Source organism: Salmo salar, chromosome 25 (assembly GCF_965601325.2).
Source record: "Salmo salar chromosome 25, fSalSal1, whole genome shotgun sequence".
Lineage (NCBI taxonomy): Eukaryota > Metazoa > Chordata > Actinopteri > Salmoniformes > Salmonidae > Salmo > Salmo salar.
In genome coordinates, this window is record NC_138315.1 from 52,032,501 (window position 1) to 52,055,000 (window position 22,500).

The 22,500-nt window shown below is 48.7% G+C and overlaps 1 protein-coding gene across 3 annotated transcripts in view; it reads left to right on the forward strand.

The window, feature by feature from the left end:
- pard3bb (par-3 family cell polarity regulator beta b) overlaps window positions 1-22,500 on the forward strand; it is a 563,164-nt gene that overhangs the window by 28,965 nt on the left and 511,699 nt on the right. For all 3 annotated transcript variants that reach the window (XM_082969211.1, XM_082969213.1, XM_082969212.1), the window contains exon 2: window positions 5,415-5,516. In XM_082969211.1, the coding sequence (XP_082825337.1) occupies window positions 5,415-5,516 (102 nt within the window). The remainder of the gene's footprint in view (window positions 1-5,414; window positions 5,517-22,500) is intronic.

A 22,500-nucleotide genomic window follows, 5' to 3' on the forward strand; every position in this document is an offset into this window, starting at 1 on the left:
GGTGTGTACAGGATACACGGTGTAGTGGTGAGTACAGGATACACGGTGTAGTGGCACAGACAGGATACACGGTGTAGTGGTACAGACAGGATACACGGTGTAGTGGTGAGTACAGGATACATAGTGGTGAGTACAGGATACACGGTGTAGTGGCACAGACAGGATACACGGTGTAGTGGTGAGTACAGGATACACGGTGTAGTGGTGAGTACAGGATACATAGTGGTGAGTACAGGATACACGGTGTAGTGGTACAGACAGGATACACGGTGTAGTGGTGAGTACAGGATACACGGTGTAGTGGTGTGTACAGGATACACGGTGTAGTGGTGTGGTACAGGATACACGGTGTAGTGGTGTGGTACAGGATACACGGTGTAGTGGTGTGTACAGGATACACGGTGTAGTGGTACAGACAGGATACACGGTGTAGTGGTGTGGTACAGGATACACGGTGTAGTGGTGTGGTACAGGATACACGGTGTAGTGGTGTGGTACAGGATACACGGTGTAGTGGTGTGGTACAGGATACACGGTGTAGTGGTGTGGTACAGGATACACGGTGTAGTGGTGTGGTACAGGATACACGGTGTAGTGGTGTGGTACAGGATACACGGTGTAGTGGTGTGGTACAGGATACACGGTGTAGTGGTGTGGTACAGGATACACGGTGTAGTGGTGTGGTACAGGATACACGGTGTAGTGGTGTGGTACAGGATACACGGTGTAGTGGTGTGGTACAGGATACACGGTGTAGTGGTGTGGTACAGGATACACGGTGTAGTGGTGTGTACAGGATACACGGTGTAGTGGTGTGTACAGGATACACGGTGTAGTGGTGTGGTACAGGATACACGGTGTAGTGGTGTGGTACAGGATACACGGTGTAGTGGTGTGTACAGGATACACGGTGTAGTGGTACAGACAGGATACACGGTGTAGTGGTGTGGTACAGGATACACGGTGTAGTGGTGTGGTACAGGATACACGGTGTAGTGGTGTGGTACAGGATACACGGTGTAGTGGTGTGGTACAGGATACACGGTGTAGTGGTGTGGTACAGGATACATAGTGGTGTGGTACAGGATACACGGTGTAGTGGTGTGGTACAGGATACACGGTGTAGTGGTGTGGTACAGGAAACACCTGGTCAGCCATTCATGGAAAGAGCAGGTGTTCCTAATGTTTTGTACACTGTGTATTTCCACACTGAGGTTGGAATAATACTGTGAAAATGAGAATGTTTTTTTTATTTTAAGCCCTGTTTGAAAGGCCTCCCTGATAGGTCAACCTGTTTTGTTGACATCACCAGGCCTATAATTAGTTAATTGGAGAGTTCTAAACCTCTCTGCCAATAACACAGCTAGTTTTCAGTTTCTCCTCCCCACTCAGACCACTCCCAGACAGTCCTAGCTAAAATTCTTCTTGAGAAATTGCTCTTTGCTAAGAAGCTATTTGAAAAGAAAAATATATATATATTTTTTTTTTGTTGTTGAAAAATAAGGTACTTAGTTAATTGTTACCCAAAAATATTTTAATATTGAGATTTAAAAACAGCTGCATTGGACATATTTTTTTTTTTTTAAATTCAGTCGAGTTAGTTATTGATTGGTTTATTGAAATTTAACATGAGATCCGTTAAAAACGGTGGAGGATAAAACCCCAGTGAAGCCTGAAGGCTCATTCCATTACGGGTCTGAAAATACTCAATGTTTCTCCGAGATGTCCCGTTTTATGCTAATGAGCTATCTGCTTTGGAATCTCGTCATATCTCCAGGTTTTCCCAGTGTCTTCTCTCAGCTCAGCCTTATCCATCTGTATTACTGCCTAACCCATCCATCTGTATTACTGCCTAACCCATCCATCTGTATTACTGCCTAACCCATCCATCTGTATTACTGCCTAACCCATCCATCTGTATTACTGCCTAACCCATCCATCTGTATTACTGCCTAACCCATCCATCTGTATTACTGCCTAACCCATCCATCTGTATTACTGCCTAACCCATCCATCTGTATTACTGCCTAACCCATCCATCTGTATTACTGCCTAACCCATCCATCTGTATTACTGCCTAACCCATCCATCTGTATTACTGCCTAACCCATCCATCTGTATTACTGCCTAACCCATCCATCTGTATTACTGCCTAACCCATCCATCTGTATTACTGCCTAACCCATCCATCTGTATTACTGCCTCACCCATCCATCTGTATTACTGCCTAACCCATCCATCTGTATTACTGCCTAACCCATCCATCTGTATTACTGCCTCACCCATCCATCTGTATTGCTGCCTAACCCATCCATCTGTATTACTGCCTAACCCATCCATCTGTATTACTGCCTAACCCATCCATCTGTATTGCTGCCTAACCCATCCATCTGTATTGCTGCCTAACCCATCCATCTGTATTACTGCCTAACCCATCCATCTGTATTACTGCCTAACCCATCCATCTGTATTACTGCCTAACCCATCCATCTGTATTACTGCCTAACCCATCCATCTGTATTACTGCCTCACCTATCCATCTGTATTACTGCCTAACCCTAACCCTTCTCTCAGCTCATCCTTATCCATCTGTATTGCTGCCTAACCCATCCATCTGTATTGCTGCCTAACCATAACCCTTCTCTCAGCTCATCCTTATCTATCTGTATTGCTGCCTAACCCATCTATCTGTATTGCTGCCTGACCCATCCATCTGTATTACTGCCTAACCCTAACCCTTCTCTCAGCTCATCCTTGTCCATCTGTATTACTGCCTAACCCATCCATCTGTATTACTGCCTAACCCATCCATCTGTATTACTGCCTAACCCATCCATCTGTATTACTGCCTAACCCTAACCCAACCATCTGTATTACTGCCTAACCCTTCTCTCAGCTCAGCCTTATCCACATGCTATCTCACCCATCCATCTGTATTACTGCCTAACCCATCCATCTGTATTACTGCCTAACCCATCCATCTGTATTACTGCCTAACCCATCCATCTGTATTGCTGCCTAACCCTAACCCAACCATCTGTATTGCTGCCTAACCCATCCATCTGTATTGCTGCCTAACCCATCCATCTGTATTGCTGCCTAACCCATCCATCTGTATTGCTGCCTAACCCATTCATCTGTATTGCTACCTCCCCATCCATCTGTATTGCTACCTCCCCATCCATCTGTATTGCTGCCTAACCCATCCATCTGTATTGCTGCCTAACCCATCCATCTGTATTACTGCCTAACCCATCCATCTGTATTGCTGCCTAACCCATCCATCTGTATTGCTGCCTAACCCAACCATCTGTATTGCTGCCTAACCCATCCATCTGTATTGCTGCCTAACCCATCCATCTGTATTACTGCATTACCCATCCATCTGTATTGGTGCCTAACCCATCCATCTGTATTGCTACCTCCCCATCCATCTGTATTGCTACCTCCCCATCCATCTGTATTGCTACCTCCCCATCCATCTGTATTGCTGCCTAACCCAACCATCTGTATTGCTGCCTAACCCATCCATCTGTATTGCTGCCTAACCCATCCATCTGTATTACTGCATTACCCATCCATCTGTATTGCTGCCTAACCCATCCATCTGTATTGCTGCCTAACCCATCCATCTGTATTGCTGCCTAACCCATCCATCTGTATTGCTACCTAACCCTAACCCATCCTTCTGTATTGCTGCCTAACCCTAACCCAACCATCTGTATTGCTGCCTAACCCATCCATCTGTATTGCTGCCTAACCCATCCATCTGTATTGCTACCTCCCTATCCATCTGTATTGCTACCTCCCCATCCATCTGTATTGCTGCCTAACCCATCCATCTGTATTGCTACCTCCCCATCCATCTGTATTGCTGCCTAACCCATCCATCTGTATTGCTACCTCCCCATCCATCTGTATTGCTACCTCCCCATCCATCTGTATTGCTGCCTAACCCATCCATCTGTATTGCTGCCTAACCATCCATCTGTATTGCTACCTCCCCATCCATCTGTATTGCTACCTCCCCATCCATCTGTATTGCTACCTCCCCATCCATCTGTAACCGTCTCTTCCCCCCCTAGAATATAACGTGTTGCCACTGCCCCAAAACAACAAGAGGTCAACAGGAATGCATATCCACAGGCTGAGATGTTAACTGAGATACATGATCATCTGTTTACAGAGAGAAATTATGAGATTAGATCTCTACAGCGTGAAGGTTACACCCAGTCCTGTATAGATCTCTACAGTGTGAAAATAACTCCCAGTCCTGTATAGATCTCTACAGTGTGAAGATAACACCCAGTCCTGTATAGATCTCTACAGTGTGAAGATAACACCCAGTCCTGTATAGAACTCTACAGTGTGAAGATAACACCCAGTCCTGTATAGATCTCTACAGTGTGAAGATAACACCCAGTCCTGTATAGATCTCTACAGTGTGAAGATAACACCCAGTCCTGTATAGATCTCTACAGTGTGAAGATAACACCCAGTCCTGTATAGAACTCTACAGTGTGAAGATAACACCCAGTCCTGTATAGATCTCTACAGTGTGAAGGTAACACCCAGTCCTGTATAGATCTCTACAGTGTGAAGGTAACACCCAGTCCTGTATAGATCTAGTCCCTGTTCTCCCAGCCTCCAGTCTCCCCTCTGGACCCCCAGCTCTAGTCCCTGTTCTCCCAGCCTCCAGTCTCCCCTCTGGACCCCCAGCTCTAGTCCCTGTTCTCCCAGCCTCCAGTCTCCCCTCTGGACCCCCAGCTCTAGTCCCTGTTCTCCCAGCCTCCCCTCTGGACCCCCAGCTCTAGTCCCTGTTCTCCCAGCCTCCCCTCTGGACCCCCAGCTCTAATCCCTGTTCTCCCAGCCTCCCCTCTGGCCTCTGGACCCCCAGCTCTAGTCCCTGTTCTCCCAGCCTCCCCTCTGGACCCCCAGCTCTAGTCCCTGTTCTCCCAGCTCTAGTCCCTGTTCTCCCAGCCTCCAGTCTCCCCTCTGGACCTCCAGCGCTGGATGACTGTGGTCATAGTAGAGAATGAGAGTGTATCTGGCTGAGGTAGTTGAGCTCTACTGTAGATACTGTACTCAGGCCAGACACTTGCATTATTAGGCAGACTTGGATGTCATTTCTCCACTGTCAAGTGTTATCCAACCTAAATACATTAGACAAACATTGTAATTTCATAAAATACATTGTAATTACAAATGATCTAATTCACAGATGTATGTTATTGTAATAAAAAAAAATCGATGCTGTTTATTGTGTCTTTTTGTGAGACGGTGTCGTGGAATTGTGGACACTTAGAGTCATCACGCATATTCTGTTTTGTGTCCCATAAAATAAATCCGAATGTTAAACTGGTTGGGTTAGTTGTGAAATGAGGAAGTTTGATTTGTTGTGCTTCCTCCTATAGGAGGGCAACTTCCTGGTTCGTACTCACCACGTGGAGTACTGCGACGGGGGCATCCTGGACCCTGATGATGTTCTGACTGACCTGGTGGAGGACAGAGACAAGGTAACGATCATCCACTGGAACGTTAGAGGCGTTTGGTCCCAAATGGCACCTTATTCCCTATGTAGTGCGCTAGTTTTTGGACAAGGGAAGGTAACAATGATCTACTGTGTAGCTTATCAGTGCATTCTTTGGTGACTGTACCCTCAGTCACGTTTTGGTGACTGTACCCTCAGTCACGTTTTGGTGACTGTACCCTCAGTCACGTTTGTGACTGACCGGCTCGATTCAATCTTATGTAGCAAAATTAGAAATTGTGTTTTTTTTGTTGTTGTTTACATTTGAATAAAAGTAGAGACTCAGAGCAAGAAAATATCATATCATACACTGCAGTTGAGGAACAATGGGAAAATACATTTGTAACTCCACTTTTGAGAAAATGGCCCTTGAATGTTTTAGTACACCTACTGGAGAACTCTTCTTCTTCTACACCCATTCAGCATCGTTCACACCCTCTAAAGCTTTAGCCCTCACCTGTCTCTTTAAGGATTCACATGTGAGACCATGTACTAAACAACCAAAGAGTTCAAGACTAAAGGTTGGTTTATACTACGGGTGTATTCGTTCGTAAATTTAATCAGGAGTCGCTCTGGGCGTTCGTAAACTCAGAGCGTTGTCAGATTGGCCGTACGTAAATTGAGCGTTTCGTTCTCGGACAGTTCAGAGCGCACACTGGACGCATTGGCTGAGGAGTAGGGTTGATCCGAGCGTTCTGTCCTAACAGCAGCAGTCAAACACCCAAGCTAACTGGCTAACGTTGGCTAGCTTGCTAGCTACTTCTAGACATAAATGAGAGACCATTTTACTCGCCCTAGCAGAGCTGGTTATTCTGCGCTCTGGCACATTCAGATGAGAGGGCTCGGAAATCGGAGTAGATATTATTATTTATTTTTATTCAACTTTTTCTTTAACTTGGCAACAAGATCCCAGCTACGTCTATCGACAGTTGTCGCAGTGACATCATGAACGTTCTATTGAAATGGATACTTGCATAGTGGAGTCTTTTTGTTTAGACATGCAGCTAGCTAGCTAAACAATGAACCATAATCCCAACTCATGATGTTACTACCCCTGTATGAATCTGCAGGTAGCAAACCAACCAGGTTCAATGTTAGCTAGCTAGCATTAGGCTATAGCTAGCTAGCATTAGGCTATAGCTAGCTAGCATTAGGCTATAGCTAGCCAGCATTAGGCTATAGCTAGCTAGCATTAGGCTATTGCTAGCTAGCATTAGGCTATAGCTAGCCAGCATTAGGCTATAGCTAGCTAGCATTAGGCTATAGCTAGCCAGCATTAGGCTACAGCTAGCCAGCATTAGGCTACAGCTAGCCAGCATTAGGCTACAGCTAGCCAGCATTAGGCTATAGCTAGCTAGCATTAGGCTATAGCTAGCTAGCATTAGGCTATAACTAGCAATGCAAATAGTTCTGAGATATGAATAATATTACTACACAGATCATACATGTAACGCTAGCTAGTAACACAATAAAATAACAATAATGAGGCTATGTAGAGGGGGTACCGGTACCGAGTCAAGGTGAGGGGTACAGGTTAGTCGATGTAGTTTGTACATGTAGGTAGAGGTGAAGTGACTATGCATAGATAATAAACAGCGAGTAGCAGCAATGTAAAAACAGAGGTGTCAATGTAAATAGCTTTTGTGTCCATTAAACTGAAGGTTGGTTCCTGATATTATTAGGTACGTGGCTGGTCCATTATTAGGTAGATGGCTGGTCCATTATTAGGTACGTGGCTGGTCCATTATTAGGTAGATGGCTGGTCCATTATTAGGTATGTGGCTGGTCCATTATTAGGTAGATGGCTGGTCCATTATTAGGTACGTGGCTGGTCCATTATTAGGTACGTGGCTGGTCCATTATTAGGTACGTGGCTGGTCCATTATTAGGTAGATGGCTGGTCCATTATTAGGTATGTGGCTGGTCCATTATTAGGTACGTGGCTGGTCCATTATTAGGTAGGTGGCTGGTCCATTATTAGGTACGTGGCTGGTCCATTATTAGGTACATGGCTGGTCCATTATTAGGTATGTGGCTGGTCCATTATTAGGTACATGGCTGGTCCATTATTAGGTACATGGCTGGTCCATTATTAGGTACATGGCTGGTCCATTATTAGGTACATGGCTGGTCCATTATTAGGTACATGGCTGGTCCATTGTTAGGTACGTGGCTGGTCCATTATTAGGTACATGGCTGGTCCATTATTAGGTACGTGGCTGGTCCATTATTAGGTACGTGGCTGGTCCATTATTAGGTACATGGCTGGTCCATTATTAGGTAGATGGCTGGTCCATTATTAGGTACGTGGCTGGTCCATTATTAGGTACGTGGCTGGTCCATTATTAGGTACCTGGCTGGTCCATTATTAGGTACGTGGCTGGTCCATTATTAGGTACGTGGCTGGTCCATTATTAGGTACGTGGCTGGTCCATTAAGTGAAGGTTGGTTCCTGATATTATTAGGTACCTGGCTGGTCCATTTGGACTGTGTTAAACGGACCGGTCTTCTGCATTGTTCATTTTTTTATGTTGACGCTTTATCTCCATTGGCAACAGACACACAGCTTTGGCTGAATGACAGACAGACGGACAGGCAGAAAGACACACAGCTTGGGCTGAATGACAGACAGACAGGCAGAAAGACACACAGCTTGGGCTGAATGACAGACAGACAGGCAGAAAGACACACAGCTTGGGCTGAATGACAGACAGACAGGCAGAAAGACACACAGCTTTGACTGAACGATAGACAGACAGGCAGAAAGACACACAGCTTGGGCTGAATGACAGACAGACAGGCAGAAAGACACACAGCTTGGGCTGAATGATAGACAGGCAGGCAGAAAGACACACAGCTTTGACTGAACGATAGACAGACAGGCAGAAAGACACACAGCTTGGGCTGAACGATAGACAGACAGGCAGAAAGACACACAGCTTTGACTGAACGATAGACAGACAGGCAGAAAGACACACAGCTTGGACTGAACGATAGACAGACAGGCAGAAAGACACACAGCTTGGGCTGAATGACAGACAGACAGGCAGAAAGACACACAGCTTTGACTGAACGGTAGACAGACAGAAGAGACAGTTTGGCTGACAAGACAGACGGACAAAACAGACAAACAGTTTTTTTTGGCTGAACACAATCCCTTCCTTTGGTTGCTGGACCAACTGAAAGGCCACCCAGCAGTGTACAGAGTCTCCTCGATGAAGTAATGTTGTCCATTACCCAAGCTTTAAAACGCGCCAACCATTTGGTTCTCTGTGAGTCCATCCTAAACTAGATAACTAAATGCCGTTATCCTCCTCAGTAGAATCGCTCAGACAAATGAGGGGTTGCGTCCCAAATAGCACTCTCTTCCCTTTATAGTGCACTACTTTTTATTTTTATTTTTTTTTTTACCTGTGCCCTGGTCAAAAAGCAGTGCGGTATTTTGGATAATAGGGTGCTATTTTGGACGAAGGCCAGGGCTCCTATCAGATACACAGCTTTCTGTAGACTGATTAATATCAGAGGGGAGGGGCTGTTAACCGGAAAAGTGATTTGCTACCTGGTAATATTGCAGAATTGAAGTTTTTAAAAAGTGGTGTTTAAAAAGTGAATTCTCATTGAACCGTATAGGGCCAGGAGCACGGGGGCGCTATGCAGGGACACGGTGGGCGCTATGCAGGGACACGGGGGCGCTATGCAGGGACACGGGGGCGCTATGCAGGGACACGGGGGCGCTATGCAGGGACACGGGGGCGCTATGCAGGGACACGGGAATGATTTTTACCCTCTTCTGTCCTCTAGAGTTAAGCCTGCTCACAGCCACTGTGCGTGCGTGCGTGCGTGCGTGCGTGCGTGCGTGTGTGTGTGTCCACATGAAAAGTATTGATGGATTGATTTTCATCCACATTGTGTTCCCGGTATGTTTACAGGATTGAAGCTATGAATGATAACAGCCCCAAACCCCTTGTGTGTTTTTAAAGTGGGTATTGGAAGTAGTGAAAACGGACTCTCTCTCTCTCTACCGAACCAATCACGCCACACAGCCTAATGTGGAACTGTAAAGGCTCCCAAACAGTATTATAAAGACATTTCGGCAAAGGTTTTTTTTAATTTTTTTTCTTCAGATGTTCAAGAGATTTTAATTTTTTTTCTCACTTGAGAAATACTGCACCAAACACATTTTTTTTTTTTTGTAAATAAAAAATATAATTTTAAAACATACAGCAGACACTCTCATTCAGAGAGACCGCCAGGAGCAACCAGGGTCAAGCACCTCCACCCAAGGGCACATCGACAGATCTCCCACCATGTGGAATCGGGGACCCGAACCAGCAACCTCTCAGCCACCGGCCTCCCAACCGCCAGGCCACCAAACCATCCAAGTCCCCCCCTCCACAGTTCCCCTCTGTGTGTGTGGCAGTATTGGTCTGTGTGTGTGGCAGTATTGGTCTGTGTGTGGCAGTATTGGTCTGTGTGTGTGTCAGTATTGGTCTGTGTGTGTGGCAGTATTGGTCTGTGTGTGTGGCAGTATTGGTCTGTGTGTGTGGCAGTATTGGTCTGTGTGTGTGGCAGTATTGGTCTGTGTGTGGCAGTATTGGTCTGTGTGTGTGGCAGTATTGGTCTGTGTGTGTGGCAGTATTGGTCTGTGTGTGGCAGTATTGGTCTGTGTGTGTGGCAGTATTGGTCTGTGTGTGTGTCAGTATTGGTCTGTGTGTGGCAGTATTGGTCTGTGTGTGTGGCAGTATTGGTCTGTGTGTGTGTCAGTATTGGTCTGTGTGTGGCAGTATTGGTCTATGTGTGTGGCAGTATTGGTCTGTGTGTGGCAGTATTGGTCTGTGTGTGTGGCAGTATTGGTCTGTGTGTGTGGCAGTATTGGTCTGTGTGTGTGTCAGTATTGGTCTGTGTGTGGCAGTATTGGTCTGTGTGTGTGGCAGTATTGGTCTGTATTTGGCAGTATTGGTCTGTGTGTGTGTCAGTATTGGTCTGTGTGTGTGGCAGTATTGGTCTGTGTGTGTGGCAGTATTGGTCTGTGTGTGTGTCAGTATTGGTCTGTGTGTGGCAGTATTGGTCTGTGTGTGTGGCAGTATTGGTCTGTGTGTGTGGCAGTATTGGTCTGTGTGTGTGGCAGTATTGGTCTGTGTGTGGCAGTATTGGTCTGTGTGTGGCAGTATTGGTCTGTGTGTGGCAGTATTGGTCTGTGTGTGTGGCAGTATTGGTCTGTGTGTGGCAGTATTGGTCTGTGTGTGGCAGTATTGGTCTGTGTGAACACCATGCTCTACCAACTGAGCCACACGGGACTGTTGTTCTCTTTGACTCCAGCGCTGTTTGGTCCCACCTGGTCTGACTGAGCTCTGTTGGTCTGGGGACTAGGGACTGAGCTCTGATTTAGTGGGGACTAGGGACTGAGCTCTGATTTAGTGGGGAGTAGGGACTGAGCTCTGATGATCTGGGGAGTAGGGACTGAGCTCTGATTTAGTGGGGAGTAGGGACTGAGCTCTGATTTAGTGGGGAGTAGGGACTGAGCTCTGATTTAGTGGGGAGTAGGGACTGAGCTCTGTTTTAGTGGGGACTAGGGACTGAGCTCTGTTGGTCTGGGGACTAGGGACTGAGCTCTGATTTAGTGGGGAGTAGGGACTGAGCTCTGATTTAGTGGGGAGTAGGGACTGAGCTCTGATTTAGTGGGGAGTAGGGACTGAGCTCTGTTTTAGTGGGGACTAGGGACTGAGCTCTGTTGGTCTGGGGAGTAGGGACTGAGCTCTGTTTTAGTGGGGAGTAGGGACTGAGCTCTGTTTTAGTGGGGAGTAGGGACTGAGCTCTGATTTAGTGGGGACTAGGGACTGAGCTCTGTTTTAGTGGGGAGTAGGGACTGAGCTCTGATTTAGTGGGGAGTAGGGACTGAGCTCTGATTTAGTGGGGACTAGGGACTGAGCTCTGATTTAGTGGGGAGTAGGGACTGAGCTCTGTTTTAGTGGGGAGTAGGGACTGAGCTCTGATTTAGTGGGGAGTAGGGACTGAGCTCTGTTTTAGTGGGGAGTAGGGACTGAGCTCTGTTTTAGTGGGGAGTAGGGACTGAGCTCTGTTGGTCTGGGGAGTAGGGACTGAGCTCTGTTTTAGTGGGGAGTAGGGACTGAGCTCTGTTTTAGTGGGGAGTAGGGACTGAGCTCTGTTTTAGTGGGGAGTAGGGACTGAGCTCTGATTTAGTGGGGAGTAGGGACTGAGCTCTGATGATCTGGGGAGTAGGGACTGAGCTCTGTTTTAGTGGGGAGTAGGGACTGAGCTCTGATTTAGTGGGGAGTAGGGACTGAGCTCTGATTTAGTGGGGAGTAGGGACTGAGCTCTGTTTTAGTGGGGAGTAGGGACTGAGCTCTGTTTTAGTGGGGAGTAGGGACTGAGCTCTGATTTAGTGGGGAGTAGGGACTGAGCTCTGATGATCTGGGGAGTAGGGACTGAGCTCTGATTTAGTGGGGACTAGGGACTGAGCTCTGATTTAGTGGGGAGTAGGGACTGAGCTCTGTTTTAGTGGGGAGTAGGGACTGAGCTCTGTTGGTCTGGGGAGTAGGGACTGAGCTCTGTTTTAGTGGGGAGTAGGGACTGAGCTCTGATTTAGTGGGGAGTAGGGACTGAGCTCTGTTTTAGTGGGGAGTAGGGACTGAGCTCTGTTTTAGTGGGGAGTAGGGACTGAGCTCTGATTTAGTGGGGAGTAGGGACTGAGCTCTGATGATCTGGGGAGTAGGGACTGAGCTCTGTTTTAGTGGGGAGTAGGGACTGAGCTCTGATTTAGTGGGGAGTAGGGACTGAGCTCTGTTTTAGTGGGGAGTAGGGACTGAGCTCTGTTTTAGTGGGGAGTAGGGACTGAGCTCTGTTTTAGTGGGGTGTAGGGACTGAGCTCTGTTGGTCTGGGGAGTAGGGACTGAGCTCTGTTGGTCTGGGGAGTAGGGACTGAACTATGACTGAGAGATTGCGTCGTCTGTGGATCTGTTGGGACGGTATGCGAATTGGGGTGGGTCTGGGATGATGGTGTTGCTGCTGTGCCATAACCAGCCTCTCAAAACACCTAATGATTACAGATGTGAGTGCTACAGGGCGGTAGTTATTGTGGCCGGTAGTCTTATAGTTGTTCCGTTACAGGGATGGTGGTCGTCAGTTCGAGACTGTTGGGGTTACAGACTGGGACAAGGAGATTCTTTCCAGCTGGTTTGTTTCATGCTCTGGCCCTTGCGTGTGTTGACCAGATGAAAAGCTTTACTCACGTCGTTCTCAAGAGAGAGAGAGCGAGATCACCCGGTCCTCTGGATTGACGGGGACCCTCATGCGTGGCTCGTTGTTGTTTTTATCGAAGCGTGCATAAAATGTATTGAGTTTGTCTGGTAGAGAGGCATCGTTGGGCAGATCACGACTGGGTCTTCCTCTGTAATCCGTAATGGACTCGGTTAACTCATACAACCCGGCCCTGCTGGAGTCTGTTAACTCATACAACCCAGCCCTGCTGGAGTCTGTTAACTCATACAACCCGGCCCTGCTGGAGTCTGTTAACTCATACAACCCAGCCCTGCTGGAGTCTGTTAACTCATACAACCCGGTCTGTTAACTCATACAACCCGGCCCTGCTAGAGTCTGTTAACTCATACAACCCGGCCCTGCTGGAGTCTGTTAACTCATACAACCCAGCCCTGCTGGAGTCTGTTAACTCATACAACCCGGCCCTGCTGGAGTCTGTTAACTCATACAACCCAGCCCTGCTGGAGTCTGTTAACTCATACAACCCGGCCCTGCTGGAGTCTGTTAACTCATACAACCCGGTCTGTTAACTCATACAACCCGGCCCTGCTAGAGTCTGTTAACTCATACAACCCGGCCCTGCTAGAGTCTGTTAACTCATACAACCCAGCCCTGCTGGAGTCTGTTAACTCATACAACCCGGCCCTGCTGGAGTCTGTTAACTCATACAACCCAGCCCTGCTGGAGTCTGTTAACTCATACAACCCGGCCCTGCTGGAGTCTGTTAACTCATACAACCCAGCCCTGCTGGAGTCTGTTAACTCATACAACCCGGTCTGTTAACTCATACAACCCGGCCCTGCTAGAGTCTGTTAACTCATACAACCCGGCCCTGCTGGAGTCTGTTAACTCATACAACCCGGTCTGTTAACTCATACAACCCGGCCCTGCTAGAGTCTGTTAACTCATACAACCCGGCCCTGCTGGAGTCTGTTAACTCATACAACCCAGCCCTGCTGGAGTCTGTTAACTCATACAACCCAGCCCTGCTGGAGTCTGTTAACTCATACAACCCGGCCCTGCTGGACTCGGTTAACTCATACAACCCGGTCTGTTAACTCATACAACCCGGTCTGTTAACTCCTACAACCCGGTCTGTTAACTCATACAACCCGGCCCTGCTAGAGTCTGTTAACTCATACAACCCGGTCTGTTAACTCATACAACCCGGCCTGTTAACTCCTACAACCCGGTCTGTTAACTCATACAACCCGGCCTGTTAACTCATACAACCCGGTCTGTTAACTCATACAACCCGGTCTGTTAACTCATACAACCCGGCCCTGCTAGAGTCTGTTAACTCATACAACCCGGCCTGTTAACTCATACAACCCGGTCTGTTAACTCATACAACCCGGTCTGTTAACTCATACAACCCGGCCTGTTAACTCCTACAACCCGGTCTGTTAACTCCTACAACCCGGTCTGTTAACTCATACAACCCGGCCTGTTAACTCATACAACCCGGTCTGTTAACTCATACAACCCGGCCCTGCTAGAGTCTGTTAACTCATACAACCCGGCCTGTTAACTCATACAACCCGGTCTGTTAACTCATACAACCCGGTCTGTTAACTCATACAACCCGGCCTGTTAACTCCTACAACCCGGTCTGTTAACTCCTACAACCCGGTCTGTTAACTCATACAACCCGGCCTGTTAACTCATACAACCCGGTCTGTTAACTCATACAACCCGGCCCTGCTAGAGTCTGTTAACTCATACAACCCGGCCTGTTAACTCATACAACCCGGTCTGTTAACTCATACAACCCGGTCTGTTAACTCATACAACCCGGCCTGTTAACTCCTACAACCCGGTCTGTTAACTCCTACAACCCGGTCTGTTAACTCATACAACCCGGCCTGTTAACTCATACAACCCGGTCTGTTAACTCATACAACCCGGCCCTGCTAGAGTCTGTTAACTCATACAACCCGGCCTGTTAACTCATACAACCCGGTCTGTTAACTCATACAACCCGGTCTGTTAACTCATACAACCCGGCCTGTTAACTCCTACAACCCGGTCTGTTAACTCCTACAACCCGGTCTGTTAACTCATACAACCCGGCCTGTTAACTCATACAACCCGGTCTGTTAACTCATACAACCCGGCCCTGCTAGAGTCTGTTAACTCATACAACCCGGCCTGTTAACTCATACAACCCGGTCTGTTAACTCATACAACCCGGCCCTGCTAGAGTCTGTTAACTCATACAACCCGGTCTGTTAACTCCTACAACCCGGCCTGTTAACTCATACAACCCGGTCTGTTAACTCATACAACCCGGCCTGTTAACTCATACAACCCGGTCTGTTAACTCATACAACCCGGCCTGTTAACTCATACAACCCGGCCTGTTAACTCATACAACCCGGCCTGTTAACTCATACAACCCGGCCCTGCTAGAGTCTGTTAACTCATACAACCCGTAGTCTGGGCTGGTTCCCTCCCACTCACCCAGAATGGGAGCTGTTTTCCTGCCACCAGTCTATTGTCTTGAGCTGTCGGACAGTTTGGACCAGGTCACTCAGTCTGGCCTGGTATATCTGATGATTCCGTCCCTTAACAAGACACAGAGCGGTTTTTAAAAGAATCGTGACCCTTTGCTCTGCTGAGAGGATCCGGATGGCTATCGACCGGCCTCCCATTGTTGTTGTTATTGGCTGAGTCCCAAATAGCATCCTATTGCTTATGTAGCACGCTACTTTTGAGTAGGGCTCTGGTCTATAGTAGTGCACTATATAGGGAATAGGGCTCTGGTCTATAGTAGTACCACTATATAGGGAATAGGGCTCTGGTCTATAGTAGTGCACTATATAGGGAATAGGGCTCTGGTCTATAGTAGTGCACTATATAGGGAATAGGGCTCTGGTCTATAGTAGTACCACTATATAGGGAATAGGGCTCTGGTCTATTGTAGTGCACTATATAGGGAATAGGGCTCTGGTCTATAGTAGTGCACTATATATGGAATAGGGCTCTGGTCTAAAGTAGTGCACTATATATGGAATAGGGCTCTGGTCTATAGTAGTGCACTATATAGGGAATAGGGCTCTGGTCTAAAGTAGTGCACTATATATGGAATAGGGCTCTGGTCTATAGTAGTGCACTATATAGGGAATAGGGCTCTGGTCTATAGTAGTGCACTACATAGGGAATAGGGCTCTGGTCTATAGTAGTGCACTATATAGGGAATAGGGCTCTGGTCTATAGTAGTGCACTATATAGGGAATAGGGCTCTGGTCTAAAGTAGTGCACTATATAGGGAATAAGGCTCTGGTCTAAAGTAGTGCACTATATATGGAATAGGGCTCTGGTCTAAAGTAGTGCACTATATATGGAATAGGGCTCTGGTCTAAAGTAGTGCACTATATATGGAATAGGGCTCTGGTCTATAGTAGTGCACTATATAGGGAATAGGGCTCTGGTCTAAAGTAGTGCACTATATATGGAATAGGGCTCTGGTCTATAGTAGTGCACTACATAGGGAATAGGGCTCTGGTCTAAAGTAGTGCACTATATATGGAATAGGGCTCTGGTCTATAGTAGTGCACTACATAGGGAATAGGGCTCTGGTCTATAGTAGTGCACTATATAGGGAATAGGGCTCTGGTCTATAGTAGTGCACTACATAGGGAATAGGGCTCTGGTCTATAGTAGTGCACTATATAGGGAATAGGACTCTGGTCTAAAGTAGTGCACTATATATGGAATAGGGTTCTGGTCTAAAGTAGTGCACTACATAGGGAATAGGGCTCTGGTCTATAGTAGTGCACTATATAGGGAATAGGGCTCTGGTCTATAGTAGTGCACTATATAGGGAATAGGGCTCTGGTCTATAGTAGTGCACTATATAGGGAATAGGGCTCTGGTCTATAGTAGTGCACTATATATGGAATAGGACTCTGGTCTATAGTAGTGCACTACATAGGGAATAGGGCTCTGGTCTAAAGTAGTGCACTATATATGGAATAGGGCTCTGGTCTAAAGTAGTGCACTATATAGGGAATAGGGCTCTGGTCTAAAGTAGTGCACTATATAGGGAATAGGGCTCTGGTCTATAGTAGTGCACTATATAGGGAATAGAACTCTGGTCTAAAGTAGTGCACTATATAGGGAATAGGGCTCTGGTCTATAGTAGTACCACTATATAGGGAATAGGGCTCTGGTCTATAGTAGTGCACTATATAGGGAATAAGGCTCTGGTCTAAAGTAGTGCACTATATAGGGAATAGGGCTCTGGTCTATAGTAGTGCACTATATAGGGAATAGGACTCTGGTCTAAAGTAGTGCACTATATATGGAATAGGGTTCTGGTCTAAAGTAGTGCACTACATAGGGAATAGGGCTCTGGTCTATAGTAGTGCACTATATAGGGAATAGGGCTCTGGTCTATAGTAGTGCACTATATAGGGAATAGGGCTCTGGTCTATAGTAGTGCACTATATATGGAATAGGGCTCTGGTCTATAGTAGTGCACTATATATGGAATAGGGCTCTGGTCTATAGTAGTGCACTATATAGGGAATAGGGCTCTGGTCTAAAGTAGTGCACTATATATGGAATAGGGCTCTGGTCTAAAGTAGTGCACTATATAGGGAATAGGGCTCTGGTCTAAAGTAGTGCACTATATAGGGAATAGGGCTCTGGTCTATAGTAGTGCACTATATAGGGAATAGGGCTCTGGTCTAAAGTAGTGCACTATATAGGGAATAGGGTTCTGGTCTAAAGTAGTGCACTACATAGGGAATAGGGCTCTGGTCTATAGTAGTGCACTACATAGGGAATAGGGCTCTGGTCTATAGTAGTGTACTATATAGGGAATAGGGCTCTGGTCTATAGTAGTGCACTACATAGGGAATAGGGCTCTGGTCTATAGTAGTGCACTATATAGGGAGTAGGGCTCTGGTCTATAGTAGTGCACTATATATGGAATAGGGCTCTGGTCTAAAGTAGTGCACTATATATGGAATAGGGCTCTGGTCTAAAGTAGTGCACTATATAGGGAATAGGGCTCTGGTCTAAAGTAGTGCACTATATAGGGAATAGGGCTCTGGTCTATAGTAGTGCACTATATAGGGAATAGGGCTCTGGTCTATAGTAGTGTACTATATAGGGAATAGGGCTCTGGTCTATAGTAGTGCACTATATAGGGAATAGGGCTCTGGTCTAAAGTAGTGCACTATATAGGGAATAGGGTTCTGGTCTAAAGTAGTGCACTACATAGGGAATAGGGCTCTGGTCTATAGTAGTGCACTACATAGGGAATAGGGCTCTGGTCTATAGTAGTGCACTACATAGGGAATAGGGCTCTGGTCTATAGTAGTGCACTACATAGGGAATAGGGCTCTGGTCTATAGTAGTGCACTACATAGGGAATAGGGCTCTGGTCTATAGTAGTGCACTACATAGGGAATAGGGCTCTGGTCTATAGTAGTGTACTATATAGGGAATAGGGCTCTGGTCTAAAGTAGTGCACTATATAGGGAATAGGGTTCTGGTCTAAAGTAGTGCACTACATAGGGAATAGGGCTCTGGTCTATAGTAGTGCACTACATAGGGAATAGGGCTCTGGTCTATAGTAGTGCACTACATAGGGAATAGGGCTCTGGTCTATAGTAGTGCACTACATAGGGAATAGGGCTCTGGTCTATAGTAGTGCACTACATAGGGAATAGGGCTCTGGTCTATAGTAGTGCACTACATAGGGAATAGGGCTCTGGTCTATAGTAGTGTACTATATAGGGAATAGGGCTCTGGTCTATAGTAGTGCACTACATAGTGAATAGGGCTCTGGTCTATAGTAGTACCACTACATAGGGAATAGGGCTCTGGTCTATAGTAGTGCACTACATAGGGAATAGGGCTCTGGTCTATAGTAGTGCACTATATAGGGAATAGGGCTCTGGTCTATAGTAGTGCACTACATAGGGAATAGGGCTCTGGTCTATAGTAGTGCACTACATAGGAAATAGGGCCCTGGTCTATAGTAGTGCACTACATAGGGAATAGGGCTCTGGTCTATAGTAGTGCAGTACATAGGGAATAGGGCTCTGGTCTATAGTAGTGCACTACATAGGGAATAGGGCTCTGGTCTATAGTAGTGCACTACATAGGGAATAGGGCTCTGGTCTATAGTAGTGCACTACATAGGGAATAGGGCTCTGGTCTATAGTAGTGCACTATATAGGGAATAGGGCTCTGGTCTATAGTAGTGTACTACATAGGGAATAGGGCTCTGGTCTATAGTAGTGCACTACATAAGGAATAGGGCCCTGGTCTATAGTAGTGCACTATATAGGGAATAGGGCTCTGGTCTATAGTAGTGTACTACATAGGGAATAGGGCTCTGGTCTATAGTAGTGCACTACATAGGGAATAGGGCTCTGGTCTATAGTAGTGCACTACATAGGGAATAGGGCTCTGGTCTATAGTAGTGCACTACATAGGGAATAGGGCTCTGGTCTATAGTAGTGCACTATATAGGGAATAGGGCTCTGGTCTATAGTAGTGCACTACATAGGGAATAGGGCTCTAGTCTATAGTAGTGCACTACATAGGGAATAGGGCTCTGGTCTATAGTAGTGCACTACATAGGGAATAGGGCTCTAGTCTATAGTAGTGCACTACATAGGGAATAGGGCTCTGGTCTATAGTAGTACCACTACATAGGGAATAGGGCTCTGGTCTATAGTAGTGCACTATATAGGGAATAGGGCTCTGGTCTATAGTAGTGCACTACATAGGGAATAGGGTGCCATTTGGGACGGATGCGTTGTTTCGGGGTTTAATTTATCATCAACTCAAGCAGAACAGACGTGAACATCTGGGGATAGATATACTGAGGGCTCCAAGGACTGGTGTGAATGGAGTCTTGAACTGTGGGAGAGGAGGAGGGCTCAGTACTGAGGGAGAGGAGGAGGGCTCAGTACTGAGGGAGAGGAGGAGGGCTCAGTGCTGAGGGAGAGGAGGAGGGCTCAGTACTGAGGGAGAGGAGGAGGGCTCAGTACTGAGGGAGAGGAGGAGGGCTCAGTACTGAGGGAGAGGAGGAGGGCTCAGTACTGAGGGAGAGGAGGAGGGCTCAGTGCTGAGGGAGAGGAGGAGGGCTCAGTACTGAGGGAGAGGAGGAGGGCTCAGTACTGAGGGAGAGGAGGAGGGCTCAGTGCTGAGGGAGAGGAGGAGGGCTCAGTACTGAGGGAGAGGAGGAGGGCTCAGTACTGAGGGAGAGGAGGAGGGCTCAGTGCTGAGGGAGAGGAGGAGGGCTCAGTGCTGAGGGGGAGGAGGAGGGCTCAGTACTGAGGGAGAGGAGGAGGGCTCAGTGCTGACGGAGAGGAGGAGGGCTCAGTGCTGAGGGGGAGGAGGAGGGCTCAGTACTGAGGGAGAGGAGGAGGGCTCAGTACTGAGGGAGAGGAGGAGGGCTCAGTACTGAGGGAGATGGAGGAGGGCTCAGTACTGAGGGAGAGGAGGAGGGCTCAGTACTGAGGGAGAGGAGGAGGGCTCAGTACTGAGGGAGAGGAGGAGGGCTCAGTACTGAGGGAGAGGAGGAGGGCTCAGTACTGAGGGAGAGGAGGAGGGCTCAGTACTGAGGGAGAGGAGGAGGGCTCAGTACTGAGGGAGAGGAGGAGGGCTCAGTACTGAGGGAGAGGAGGAGGGCTCAGTGCTGAGGGAGAGGAGGAGGGCTCAGTACTGAGGGGGAGGAGGAGGGCTCAGTACTGAGGGAGATGGAGGAGGGCTCAGTACTGAGGGAGAGGAGGAGGGCTCAGTACTGAGGGAGAGGAGGAGGGCTCAGTACTGAGGGAGAGGAGGAGGGCTCAGTACTGAGGGAGAGGAGGAGGGCTCAGTGCTGAGGGAGAGGAGGAGGGCTCAGTACTGAGGGGGAGGAGGAGGGCTCAGTACTGAGGGAGATGGAGGAGGGCTCAGTACTGAGGGAGAGGAGGAGGGCTCAGTGCTGAGGGAGAGGAGGAGGGCTCAGTACTGAGGGAGAGGAGGAGGGCTCAGTACTGAGGGAGAGGAGGAGGGCTCAGTACTGAGGGAGAGGAGGAGGGCTCAGTACTGAGGGAGAGGAGGAGGGCTCAGTACTGAGGGAGAGGAGGAGGGCTCAGTACTGAGGGAGAGGAGGAGGGCTCAGTGCTGAGGGAGAGGAGGAGGGCTCAGTGCTGAGGGAGAGGAGGAGGGCTCAGTGCTGAGGGAGAGGAGGGCTCAGTGCTGAGGGAGAGGAGGAGGGCTCAGTACTGAGGGAGAGGAGGGCTCAGTGCTGAGGGAGAGGAGGAGGGCTCAGTACTGAGGGAGAGGAGGAGGGCTCAGTACTGAGGGAGAGGAGGAGGGCTCAGTACTGAGGGAGAGGAGGAGGGCTCAGTACTGAGGGAGAGGAGGAGGGCTCAGTACTGAGGGAGAGGAGGAGGGCTCAGTACTGAGGGAGAGGAGGAGGGCTCAGTACTGAGGGAGAGGAGGAGGGCTCAGTGCTGAGGGAGAGGAGGAGGGCTCAGTACTGAGGGAGAGGAGGAGGGCTCAGTGCTGAGGGAGAGGAGGAGGGCTCAGTACTGAGGGAGAGGAGGAGGGCTCAGTACTGAGGGAGAGGAGGAGGGCTCAGTGCTGAGGGAGAGGAGGAGGGCTCAGTACTGAGGGAGAGGAGGAGGGCTCAGTACTGAGGGAGAGGAGGAGGGCTCAGTGCTGAGGGGGAGGAGGAGGGCTCAGTACTGAGGGAGAGGAGGAGGGCTCAGTACTGAGGGAGAGGAGGAGGGCTCAGTACTGAGGGAGAGGAGGAGGGCTCAGTACTGAGGGAGAGGAGGAGGGCTCAGTACTGAGGGAGAGGAGGAGGGCTCAGTACTGAGGGGGAGGAGGAGGGCTCAGTACTGAGGGAGAGGAGGAGGGCTCAGTACTGAGGGAGAGGAGGAGGGCTCAGTACTGAGGGGGAGGAGGAGGGCTCAGTACTGAGGGAGAGGAGGAGGGCTCAGTACTGAGGGGGAGGAGGAGGGCTCAGTACTGAGGGAGAGGAGGAGGGCTCAGTACTGAGGGAGAGGAGGAGGGCTCAGTACTGAGGGGGAGGAGGAGGGCTCAGTACTGAGGGAGAGGAGGAGGGCTCAGTACTGAGGGGGAGGAGGAGGGCTCAGTGCTGAGGGAGAGGAGGAGGGCTCAGTACTGAGGGAGAGGAGGAGGGCTCAGTACTGAGGGAGAGGAGGAGGGCTCAGTACTGAGGGAGAGGAGGAGGGCTCAGTACTGAGGGAGAGGAGGAGGGCTCAGTACTGAGGGAGAGGAGGAGGGCTCAGTACTGAGGGAGAGGAGGAGGGCTCAGTACTGAGGGAGAGGAGGAGGGCTCAGTACTGAGGGAGAGGAGGAGGGCTCAGTACTGAGGGAGAGGAGGAGGGCTCAGTACTGAGGGAGAGGAGGAGGGCTCAGTACTGAGGGAGAGGAGGAGGGCTCAGTGCTGAGGGAGAGGAGGAGGGCTCAGTACTGAGGGGGAGGAGGAGGGCTCAGTACTGAGGGAGAGGAGGAGGGCTCAGTACTGAGGGAGAGGAGGAGGGCTCAGTACTGAGGGAGAGGAGGAGGGCTCAGTACTGAGGGAGAGGAGGAGGGCTCAGTGCTGAGGGAGAGGAGGAGGGCTCAGTGCTGAGGGAGAGGAGGAGGGCTCAGTACTGAGGGAGAGGAGGAGGGCTCAGTGCTGAGGGAGAGGAGGAGGGCTCAGTACT